This window comes from Mesoplodon bidens (assembly GCF_964165515.1).
Source record: "Mesoplodon bidens genome assembly, chromosome: 2".
Lineage (NCBI taxonomy): Eukaryota > Metazoa > Chordata > Mammalia > Artiodactyla > Ziphiidae > Mesoplodon > Mesoplodon bidens.
The window spans coordinates 80,111,546-80,124,691 of record NC_138177.1 but is presented as its reverse complement, the minus strand read 5'-3'; the positions used below and the strand labels follow the sequence as shown (position 1 = coordinate 80,124,691).

The following is a 13,146-nucleotide window of genomic DNA, read 5'->3' as shown; positions in this document are numbered from 1 at the left end:
CATAAATCACAGCAAGATCCTTTTGACCCACCTCCTAGAGAAATGGAAATAAAAACAAAAATAAACAAATGGGACCTAATGAAACTTAAAAGCTTTTGCATAGCAAAGGAAAACATAAACAAGATGAAAAGACAACCCTGAGAATGGGAGAAAATATTTGCAAATGAAGCAACTGACAAGGGATTAATCTCCAAAATATACAAAGAGCTCATGCAGCTCAATATCAAAAAAACAAACAACCCAATCCAAAAATGGGCAGAAGACCTAAATAGACATTTCTCCAAAGAAGATATATAGATGGCCAACAAACACAAGAAAGGATGCTCAACATCACTAATCATCAGAGAAATGCAAATCAAAACTACAATGAGGGGGGCTTCCCTGGTGGCGCAATGGTTGAGAGTCTGCCTGCTGATGCAGGGGACACGGGTTCGTGCCCCAGTCCGGGAAGATCCCACATGCTGAGGAGCGGCTGGGCCTGTGAGCCATGGCCGCTGGGCCTGCGCGTCTGGAGCCTGTGCTCCACAACAGGAGAGGCCACAGCAGTGAGAGGCCCGCATACTGAAAAAAAAAAAAAAAAAAAAAAAAAAAAAACTACAATGAGGTATCACCTCACACCAGTCAGAATGGCCATCATCAAGAAGTCTACAAACAATAAATGCTGGAGAGGGTGTGGAGAAAAGGGAACCCTGTTGTACTGTTGTTGGGAATGTAAATTGATAGAGCCACTATGGAGAACAGTATGGAGGTTCCTTAAAACACTAAAAATAGAACTACCATATGACCCAGCAATCCCACTTCTGGGCATATACCCTGAGAAAACCATAATTCAAAAAGAGACATGTACCAAAATGTTCATTGCAGCTCTATTCACAATAGCCAGGACATGGAAGCAACCTGAGTGTCCATCGACAGATGAATGGATAAAGATGTGGCACATATATACAATGGAATATTAGCCATAAAAAGAAATGAAATTGAGTTATTTGTAGCGAGGTGGATGGACATAGAGACTGTCATACAGAGTGAAGTAAATCAGAAAGAGAAAAATAAATAACGTATGTTAACACATATATGTGGAATCTTAAAAAAAAAAAAAAAAGGTTCTGAAGAACCTAGGGGTAGGACAGGAATAAAGACGCAGATGTAGATAATGGACTTGTGGACATGGGGAGGGGGAAGGTTAAGCTGGGACAAAGTGAGAGAGTGGCATGGACATATATACACTACCAAATGTAAAATAGATACCTAGTGGGAAGCAGCCGCATAGCACAGGGAGATCAGCTTGGTGCTTTGTGACCACCTAGAGGGGTGGGATAGGGAGGGTGGGAGGGAGGGAGATGCAAGAGGGAGGAGATATGGGATATATGTATATGTATAGCTGATTCACTTTGTTATAAAGCAGAAACTAACACACCATTGTAAAGCAATTATACTCCAATAAAGATGTTATAAAAATAAAAAATAAAAAAGTAGTGTTGTCCAATAGAACTATCATGATAGATACAGATGTCACTTAAAATTCTCTGATAGCACTTTAAAAAAGGAAAAAGAAACTGGTGAAATTAATATATTTTATTTAACTCGATATATTCAATACATTATCACTTTATCTTCTAATCAATATTTAAAACATTATTAGTGAGACATTTTACATTTTTTTCATACTGAGTCTTCAAAATCAGGTATTTTACAGTTGAGGCACATCTCAGTTCAGACCAGTCACATATCAGATGCTCGAGAGCAAGATGTGGCTAGTGGCTACCATATCAAACATCATGGACCTAAAATGTTTTACATGATAACTGTTTGCTAAATAAATGAAAAGCTCAAAAAGTTTTTTACTGCACCATTATTCTCCCAATAAGAGGTATCAGTTCTGTGAACAGCAAATAAAACCTTCCGAAGAAAGGGAAGCCGACTCATTTATCCCAAATCAAACCGTGAATAGACTTGGAAAAAATTTCTGGTCATCTTGAAGCCCAGAACTTGCTACAAAAGATCAAGCCTTCTACGTAGGTGTACTTAGAAAACAACATGGTACCTATCAGGCTCTTCTCATTAAAAATGTGCCCAATTCCCAAACCTCCATTTACTGCAAATTGATACCTAGGTTTTTTTAGCTATATAATCCCACCCATTTTTTTTCAGATAGCTGGCAACTTCATTTCCTCTCCTAGTAGCCTGCTCAAACCCTTCCTTCTCTATTTTGTTAACAGCCAGACCAAACAGTTCATCCTTCGAATGCTTCAACTCTGCAGCTGAAAATTGTAAAGGGAATTCTGAACAAAGTTGCAATGAGGCTCCTAGGTATAGTGAAAAAACCACCAGAGTGAATATAAAACACTTACTTAATATTAACTTCTCATCTCAAAGTAACCAGGAACACGAACGAACACACACACACACACACACACACACAGAATAAGTCACCATATCCTAAAATAATAAAACTATAAATTGAACATTCAATCTGCTAAAAAATACTCAAAGTCCTTAATAAATAAAAAAATTTTTTTAAATAACCCATAGAGTCAATTTGTATAAAAAAAGACCACAGATTTGAGCACAGACTTGTAGTTCAACAAGCCTAGATTCAAACCCTAATCCACCCACTATGTGCCTTGAGTAAATTGTTTAACCCTTCTGAATATCCATTATCATCTGTAAAAGTAATATTAAAAAAAAAACCTCGGGCTTCCCTGGTGGCGCTGTGGTTGAGAGTCCGCCTGCTGATGCAGGGGACACGGGTTCGTGCCTGGGTTCATACCCCAGTCTGGGAAGATACCACATGCCGCGGAGCGGCTAGGCCCGTGGGCCATGGCCACTGAGCCTGCGCGTCCAAAGCCTGTGCTCCGCAACGGGAGAGGCCACAACAGTGAGAGGCCCGCGTACCGCAAAACAAACAAACAAACAAAAAAAAACTCTACCCCTCATACAGTTATTGAGAAGATTACATAAAATAAAACACTGTAATTAGCTCATTATTTGGGTGCTAATAAACATTAGTTAACTCTCAGCTCCCAGCCCCATTCATTTCTTTAATTTGTATAAGGCAGAAAATACTAATGTGACTTTATTTTCAGCTCTAATGTCAATATCAATAGGAACACTACAACCCCAAATTTTCTTTCTATTCTTCTCAGAATGAGGTTGGGGCTGGAATCAGGAACAGCTCAGCTATATGCTACTGACAACAAAGGTCTGTGAAGCGCTCTGGTAACTGACGTCATCAACAGTTCAGTGACCCCATTCCCTCACCTCAAGCACATAATAATGCTAATAGTAATGTGGTGAGCATTATCACAGAGGAATGTATGGGGTAGTAAGGGAGCCCAGAGGGTAACACTTAGCTCAGCCTAGAGAGAGGGCACGGGGGGGCTTCCTGAAGGTGGTACCCACTTGATCTGAGCCAGGCAGGCAAAAATGGTGAGGACTATAGGGAGAGGAGAGGAGAAGGGAAATCCAGAGAAAAGAAATGGTGTGAACAAGGACATAGGGCATGGCTGATACAGGAAGCCGTTCTCATTGCTGAAGAAGCAGATGGGGCTGAGGCCAGGGAAGACTTCACATAATGAAGGAAGGACCTTGGACTTTATTCTGTTGGTCATCGGGACAGTAAAAAAGAACAAGGCTGTCACTAGAAGTCAAAGATTGGCATCGGTGAAAAAGAAGAAGGAAACCTGTGGTGGGAAACCAAAGACTGAGGGTATTTTAAATGACAGCAGATCAAAAGAAATAAATACTGACACATTGAACTTATCTATCATTTCTGCCATCCCCTCTAGAAAAAAATACAAAAGCACATGGAAAATGAAACATCTTCAAAGGGCTTTCATAGAAAAAAGGTATTTACTAAACACCCTGGGGTAAGAAATTTTGGTAAAATATCATTTCACTGGGAAACTTTCCCCCAAGATTGGACCTTCCTAATTAATATCAAAGCAGGAAACTGAGTGTGCTATCAAAGAAAAATCAGTAGTGAAATCACAATTATCATTTAATCTTCATTGGCATCAGGAGCCTTGGTACCACACAGAGCCACTCTCTCCCACAGGGCAAGGGTGAGATTAGAATGGGGTCAAGTTCCTAACAAGTATCTCATCCTGCCCAATACCACTGTGAGGATCATTAAAAAGAGAAAAATTCAAATCTTTCCAGTTACTATTTGCCATATAATTAAACTTTACAGTAATCTTTTTAAGTTGGAAAAAAAAATGGCCTATGAAAAAAATCAACAGAGAAATGGCAAAAGCTAAAAAGAAGAGAGACTAAGACAGAAAGAGCAGAGGGTTGGGAGAAAAGTCCTAGGATCAACAAATCAAGAAGAAATTCTAGGGGAAGTCCAATTTTAGGGAAACCCAGTGGGAAAGTATCTTAAAAAAAAAAAAAAAAGACAGTTTGGGGATTAAAAGCAGAAATGTGTGCCCTTCCAGGAAATCGTATTATTGAAGTTTTAAACCCTTTTAATCTTTTTCTATTCCTAAGTCTACAGCCCTAAAGAGTACTCTAAATAATTAGCTGCTGCAGACGAGGGAAGGTAATTCGGAGACTCTAAGGAATACCAGGTAGTAACAACAGCAATCCAATTTCAAGACTTCTTTGCTGGGCACAATCCTTCACTGGTACTGGAGTTTCTTCCTTATAACATTAACTTGTTCTTGGGTTTCCACATTAAATCAATCAACTTCTCTCAAAAAGGCTCAGTTTTAATCACTTAATCAGTTCTTACTTGTCTCCACTTTCAGTTAGATAAACAGATATAAACAGAAATTGGAACCAAATGTCTGCATAAACTCAATTTCAAAAATAAAAGGAAAATCTGCTTAAGACAACATTAGAAACTTCCAAGAGGTTGTAAATTTAAGCAAGACTACTCTTCTAATGTCAGAGGCAGAAAAATCTGTGTGCAAAAAGGGATACAAAAAAGGAAAAAATAGCAATGGAGATGGGTGTTGTAAAAATAATGTCATCAAGAGGACCTGCCCAACCCTTTACATAACTATAGGACATGACAATAAGATGAGATAGATTTCTGTCTGTGAACAAACAATAAGCTCTGAACTCTCGCAGCCTGCATAATTTATTTTCTTTTTTTTCTCAGTTGGAAGAAGGAAGAGCATTTTAATAACCTTTTCATGTAATTATGAATATTCTTTGATACTACACCAAAACTTGACAAGTTGTAGCTTCTTCTTTTCCAGCTTTATTGAGCTATATTTAACATAACATTTGTGTAAGTTTAAGGAGTACAACATGATTTGATATACATATGTATTGTGAAATGATTACCACGATAAGATCAGTTAACATCCATTACTTCACACAGTTGCCATTTTTTGTGTGTATATGGTAAGAACATTTATATTTTTGCGTTTAAGTATGTTCCTTTCCTCTCAAAAATTTAATAAGCAACTACTATGTTCCAGGCAATGTGCTGTTTTACCAGATAATAACGTCAGAGTCTTTCAATGTTCTTTCTCATATCTCCCACAGCACCTGGCATGGTGCTGAGCTCACATCAGCTGCCCAATAAATACCCGTGAAAATATTTCTTCCTTTAAGTGAACATGGGGGGACATATGGGGTTAGCACTATACCCAATGATGTAGCACAGAGACCCATGTAAAAGATGCTCACTTCAATAACAGACTGCCTCTGGTTACCAACCTATGCCCCATTCTGACTGATTTGTCACACCGTACATACCTGTCCACTGAGGGGGGCAGCGGCAGTTGTAAGTGTTTACCCCATCCACACAAACCCCTCCATTCTGACACTTGTGATTAGGACAGTCATCAATATTCCGCTCGCAGGTGACCCCTTCAAAACCTAGTAAGACAAGAACGGAGAAAATGATAAATTCTCACACAGATGGTGTGATCTGCTCTTCTCCGCAGGGTATGGTCATCAGAACAGACTGACTTCATTATTTCAATTCAATAGCCAGCAGCTGGTCAACCCAAGACTCACCATACAAAAATCCCCCAATCTTCTGTCTTCTCTTGCCTCAAGCATAGTTAGACACTTAAAATGACTCATTATGCCAATGACATGCCTTCATAGTTACCTCACAAGTATTTCAAAGTGTTTTCATGAAATAAAATCCCAGTGAAGATAAATGTCTACTCAGAACAGCTATTTACTTGTTCTAAAAAAAAGGGTATTAGATTTTCCCCAGCTCCATGCTAGATTAATGGGAAGAACAGATAAAAGATTACCTAATTAAATTTAAATTCCCTTTTTTTCCCCTTGGGAAAATCAGCGTGGTTGGGGGGGGACATAAGAAAAAATATTGAACTTAAAAGTCTGAAGATATGGGTCAAGTTCCAACCTCACTGCTTATAAGCTATTTAATACATGGTAAATTACAAACTCTGAAGTAGCTTCCTCATCTGTAAAATGAGGCTGACTGCACCTGCCCAGCCTGCCTTTCTAGGTTGTTATAAGTGCCACATCATGAGTAAGGTAGAAATAAATATAAAAAGCTATCTGAATATGGGGTGGCATTATTACTAACTAAACTTGCTAACTAGTATTACTAACTAACCAACCCTTCAAATTCTTCATCCTCCTCTTCACATTCACAGCATTGCCTCCTTCCACTTGATTTCTCCCTTTCATGATAAATGAAACTAGCACACCAAACTTCACCCTAACTGCCCATAGAATGTTCCTCTATAATTTATCCATTTTTTTCTTTCTTTCTCTCTCCTTGCTACCAAATCTCTTAGCTATTAAAATAGAAGACTACCAGCTTTAAAACAAGAGAGAAAGTTCACTGATCATCATCTTATTTGAAATACATGTGACTAAGTATTTGCCCTCTTCAAAATGTCCCTTAAGTTTCTCGCTCTTACTCAAAACACTTATTGGGTCTTATACTAGGCACTGGTATAGGTGAGTAAAAGAAAGAGTCCCTGCTTTGGGGGCATTACAGTCTGGTGAGTGGGACAGACATCAATCACACCTTGCAATTTATTCATTCCTTACCACAAGCTACTGCGGTATTCTACATCTGCTCTGTTACACTGGAACATGGCTGGTTTCTCTGAATACAGTAGCGGTCATGTAAATAAGTATGAACCAAGTAACCAAAAAAATTACCCAGAGAGCAAAGGAAATCACTTTGTAGAAGATGGAGATAACTGAGAGCTTGACTGAAGAGAATCCTGTTTCTCTAGGTGTTTGGTACTCAGTCCATTCAAGCCGATGAGTCATTAAGTAAGCTTGAGAAAGACTATGAAAAATTTTATAGACTCAGATTTTTTAAAAGATTAATCATATTACTCCTATATCTGTTTAATCACATGAAAGTCTTACAAATGGACTGATGAGTCAGTAAATGTTGAATTGTTTAAGCCCACCCATAATTATGATAAAGTGAGGGCAAATCTACAGATCCAGAAAGTACAGTCCCTGAACAATAACTGAGGTCTCTGTTTCTAGCCTAGTGCTCTTAAGTGGAAACATTCTTCAGAAAAGTCAAAGATAGTTTTAGAGTGTAGGAGGGAAATAAGGGGTCCTGGCCCACCGCTGTTAGAACCTGTGTGGTCTGGTGGTGTTCCAGAACTGCTATTGGTCATCCTCCCCCTAACTTGATCTCCCTGGTGACTAAATATGGTTGACTAGGGTGTCAAGGAGGTGATGAAGACTTTGTAGCCAAATTATAAGGACTTGAAACTGTGACCTTGAATTTATATTTGCCAGTGCTACAACTAACTGAATTCACCAACCACAGACAAATTAAGAAAGCAGAAGCATTTCAACATAACCACAATATATAAGAAATAAAATGTCTTCTTTTTATGACTGACTAACTATTTTAGTTCTTACCTGTCACTATGTAGGTAGGTAAGAAAACAAGTAGGTGAAGGAGTTAATTCATGGTTGAAGCAATGGCCTCTGGGGCCAAACTGCCTAGATTCAATTCTCACCCTTGCCATGCAGTAGCTCAGTGAACACGGGCAAGATACTTAAACTTTCTTTCCTCTCTGGGGTAATTAACAGGACCTACCTGAAAGGTTGTTTCAAAGATTAAATGAGTCAGATATAAAAAACACTTAAGTCAGTAAATTGTGTTGGAACAACTGAATATCTAGATGCAAAAGAATAAAGTTGGACCCCTTCCTCATCCCATATACAAAAATGAACTCAAAATGTAAGAGTTAAAATTACAAGACCCTTAGAATAAAACATAGGAGTAAATCTCTGTGATGTGGGCTAAGCAGAGATTTCTTAAATATGACCAAAAGCACAAGCAACAAAAGAAAACATTGAGTTTGGAATTCCTCAAAATTAAAAACATTTGGGCTTCAAAGGGTACCATAAAGAAAGTAAAAAGACAGCCCAGAGAATGGGAGAAAATACTTGCAAATCATGTATCTGTTAGGAGAATTATATCTAGGTTATATAAAGAATTCTTACAAGAAAAATTAAAATACAGTATATATAATATAATAATACAAATAGCCCAGTTATAAAGTGGATAGAAAATCTAAATAGACATTTCTCCAAAGAAGATATATAAATGGCCAATAAGCACATGAAACGATGCTCAACACCAGCCATGAAGGAAATGCAAATCACAACCATGATAAGCTATCACCTCACACCCACTAGGATGGCGATAATTAAAAAGACAGATAACAACAAGTGTTGGTAAGGATATGGAGAAATTGGGAATCCTCATACACTGCTGGTTGTAATGTAAAATAGTGCAGCCACTATGGGATATAGTGTGGCAGTCACGAAGAGACTAGAGTTACCATATCACCCAGCAAGTCCTCTCATAAGTATATATCCGAAAGAAATGAAAACATATGTCCACTCAAAAACTTGTACAAGAATGTTCACAGCAGCATTATTTAAAATAGCCAAAAAAAGTGGAAGCAGCCCAAATGTCAATTCCCTGGTGAATGGATAAATAGTGATACAAAGTGGTAAATCCATACAATGGAATATGATTCAGCCATAAAAAGGAATGAAGTACTGATACCTCCTGCAACACAGATGAATTTTGAAAACATTAAGTGAAAGAAGCCAATCACGAATGACCACATACTGTGTGTTCCCATTTATATGAAATGTCCAGAATAGGCAGCTCTATAGAGAAAGTAGATTAGGAATTGCCTAGTGCTGGGAGGGAGTTAGGGGGAGGTTAGGGAATGACTGCTAATGAATACTAAGTTTCTTTTGAAGTGATAAAAATGAGCTAAAATTTATTGTGGTGATGGTTACATATATCTGTAAATACCCTAAAAACCACTGAATTGTACACTTTGAAAGAGAAAATTACATGGTGTGCAAATTATATCTCAATAAAGCTGTTATATTAGAAGGAAAAGCACTTAAAATAATGCCTGATGCACAGGAAGTGTTTTACACATATTAGTTAATACAATTGGCTTGGCCAAAAGGTTCGCTTGGGTTTTGCCATAAGATGTTACAGAAAAACCCAAACGAACTTTCTGGCCAACCCAATATTATATATCAATGGGATCAAAGCATCCCTGAGAGATTATCTACTCTGATCCTTCTAAGTTACAGATGAAGAAGGTAAAGGCCACGAGGCTGACCTACCCAAGTTTAAATGCCTAGTAGTCAGTACTCAACTAGAAATTTTATTCAGTTTCAATCAGTATGATCTCTGGGACCCCAGAGTTCCCTTTTATTAATCTGAAAAACTGACCTTGGGTCAAAAGTTCCCATGTCTGAGAAAACCCTAACCAAATCAGTTATCCTCCGAAGTTAAGACAGGATTTATGCTTTAAAAATAGAGTTACAACACTCTTTGTGGAAATAGCTAGTAAATTCTTATAAGAAAGTCTACCTAAGGGCGAGGGGAGTAGGGAGGGAGGGTAAGGCTTAAATGAATAAGTTATAGTGGAATCACTTCTTAAAAATGTTTTAAGGTTTTAAGGGAAAGGGAAACAGACAAGTCTCCAGACCTGTGGGTGGGATGGGTGTAAAAGACTTACAGAAAGGCTCACATGACTGTACTAAAAGGAGTCCACTGCTTAAAGCCAATTCACATCCTTAAAAGGCCAAAAAGAAAGAAATTAAACTCAGAAGGAACATTTTAAGACTGTGCTGTTATAAAACCATGGGCCACGTAACTGATAAATGATGACAGTGAGGGTGGGGAGCAGAAAAGTGTCTTTCGAACTTGTCATCCCACACAGAGAACAGCATCTCTCAAGAGAGCTTCCATATCTTTCCATTTTCAGCCCCGGGGAGGTGTGAGGGTGGAAAGTCTTGGTACAGAGGCCCAAAGAAGACAGCAGAAAGGGGAAGCTGAGATGACACAACCAGGATTCTCCCAGGCCAGGCTGAAGGTCCTCAGGAAGAGCTTCTGTGCACAGGGATGAAAGAGTGAGGAAAACCCAGGGATGCCTGGAACTGGACAAAGGCATAAAAGTAAACAGCTACGTGCTACCTTCTCCCCCGCCTCTGGGAAGAAACCTGTCACAAGAGCAAGCGGGCCCCACCTCTGTCCCACCGGTTTCCTCGGCACACTGCATCCGTCCTCTGAATGGGCCCCAGTGAGCTCACCGACCCCATGACTGGCCCCTGGATGCCTGTCCCACCTCCCACCCAGGTGGCTGCTCCTACCTGCCTCCCTCTGTAGCTCCCAAATCATCTCCACTTCCCTTTCTAACTTTACCTCCAAAGAAGTCAGAGAAATGAATAAAAGGGTTGAAAAGAAATAAATTCAGAGCATTTTTTTAAATTATAGAATATAGGAATTCTCTTCTCTATCACATTCAATTCGTTCATTTGTCAAATATTCATTAAGACTCAATTTTGTGCCAGGCAGTAAGCTGAATACTGGGGGGCGGGATTAAGATGAGGGTGTCTACTCGCAAGGATGAACAGTCAGTTTGATAAGTGCTGTTCTAGATGTATACAGGTTGCGAAAGACCTCAGAAGGTTTCTAGTCCCCACGGGGTAGGGAATATGGAAGGCATTTCAGTGAAGTAGGTGCCTGTGACACATCATAAGGAATAAGTTCTATATAAAAAGGCAGGGTGGGGGGGGGGTAAGTGACAGAAGGCTGAGGAGGTAGCACAGGCAAAACTGCCAAGCATGACAGAACAGGAAAAACTTCCAGGAACATCAAGTAAAACTAGATACAGGGCCCAGGTTAGAGGAGCTAAAATAATGTGCCCTGCAAAATGGGACGACAATTTCTGCATCTGCTCCAGTGAAACCTGCCAGAATATGATTAGTATAATACCCAAGAGAACATCACATGCCCGTGCATATGAGAATGCAAGAGGGAACTATTTCTAACAGTTTTTAAGTTCAGCAACTGCAGAGCAGACACAAAAGCCACAAAATGTGGTTAAGCTTTATTTTAACGATATAGGGATATAACATATAATCAGCCTGTCGTGTACAGAGGTGATCTACAAAGGATAAACCTTCCTTGTTTGGACAGGATGGATCAGACAGATTTTTATGAAGTTTAAAAATCATAAAGGAATAAGGAGGTACAGGAGAGAAAGAAAACAGGAAAGTCCATCAGGGACTGTCCTATCCAACTGTGAACTCACAGGTACAGCCAGGAGATACAAACAACCCACTGCTTTCTGATTACCTGTGCTACTTCTTAAAATATCACAAACATAAAACCAGTTTAACTCATTCTCTCCCCACTAACCCAAAAAAATTGGGAATCAGTGATTCAAGAATTTATTTTCTATTTTGTTCTTTTGTTAAAATTATTCTGGTTGAGTGCTCCTCCTCAGGGCTTCTGCTAAAAACTTTACCTAATGGTAGTTCATAAGGATCTGGATTATTAACAGTTGCTGATCCAAGAAGATGAAATACAGTTCCTTGGTTTGACTCTATCAGTTCCCTCTTGAATATATTCCTTTTTTCTTCCCTCTATGGAGAAACACTTCTTTCTTTATTACACAGGATGAGTCATTCTTGCAGTTTTAATTCCCTCCCCATCAGTCTTAAAATAATTTTAAAATCAACTCAGTAACTACAGTGCCCTTTGCAGGAAAAGAACTATATCTTAACCATTCAAAAATAATCACTAACTTATGTGGGGTTCACTGACTTTCAGAGTTGAAAAGAACTCCAATTCTTTTTACGCAGTACTAGTATAAACAAGTACAGAAGGAGAAGCTAGACTAAGTCTAGGGTGCATGTTACCAGGAAGAAAATGAAAAGACCAAAGTTAGGTTCTCAATACTACCATATTATACTAAACTCAATCTGTCAATCAATAGGTATGTGCCTATTATATACCTGGCATGGTTTCTAGGTGCTTGGGACATATCACTAAATAAAAACAAAGATCCTAGCTTTCACTCTGGAGAGGGGAAGAGGCAGCAGAATTTAGAAAAGACAGACAATAGACATAATGAGGTAAATTATATAGCACAAATTATATAGTAAGATGATGACAAGTGTTACAAAAAAAAGAAAAGAAAAGAAAAGAAAAAGTAGACCAGGGTCAGTAATGAAGGGGGAAGGGAATGGTTACAACCTGAAATAGGGTGATCAGGGTAGGCCTCAGTTAAAACTGCAAAAACTTGAAGTGTGGTGGGAAGCAGCCATCTGAGAATTGCAGAACCTGGACGAAAGCTGCTTTGCCTCTGGCTGACTTGGTTTCCCCACCTTTAGAACTGAAATAATGATTCTCTTCAAATAATGGTGTTGTTTACATTGAGACAGTAATTATTATTTTAAATAACATTTTAGTCTCTTGGACAGTGTGGAGGGCAATGGGGGAGGGACAAGGAGAATGGTACTGCATTATGAAAAGGACTCTGTAAAAGAAAATCATCTCCAGGTATTATTTCCCCATGTGGAAATAAAGTTAATACTTTGCAAACTCCACCTGGGACATAAAAACAATGAGCATAAAATCTTATACATTGTATAAATATATATTTATTCACAGTGTTACTGCATTATCTATTGTTTTGAATTCTTTTTTAATTTCCTTCTATACATGGTCCAAGCTGACATCATCTGTTTTAGATCACGCGACCCTGAAAGGCAAGAACTAGCCTACTTAACTGTTTTTAAATATCTGCATGATATGTATGTATGTATGTAACAAATACTGTCTGATCATAATTAGAAATATCTCCTTTTTCTTTTAACATGAACCTACATTTTTTT

General features: G+C 38.6%; 1 protein-coding gene across 2 annotated transcripts in view; it reads right to left on the bottom strand.

Annotated features, from left to right (window-relative positions):
• Positions 1–13,146, bottom strand: part of NOTCH2 (notch receptor 2) — a 180,807-nt gene that overhangs the window by 79,422 nt on the left and 88,239 nt on the right. Inside the window, exons 5-6 of one of the 2 annotated variants that reach the window (XM_081257109.1) lie at positions 5,710–5,832; positions 5,182–5,558 (exon numbers count right to left, since the gene is read on the bottom strand). In XM_081257109.1, coding sequence (XP_081113235.1) covers positions 5,482–5,558; positions 5,710–5,832 — 200 coding nt within the window. In that variant the 3' untranslated portion in view covers positions 5,182–5,481. Of the gene's footprint in view, positions 1–5,181; positions 5,559–5,709; positions 5,833–13,146 lie in introns of those variants that run through there. The other variant, XM_081257108.1, reaches the window with a different exon arrangement.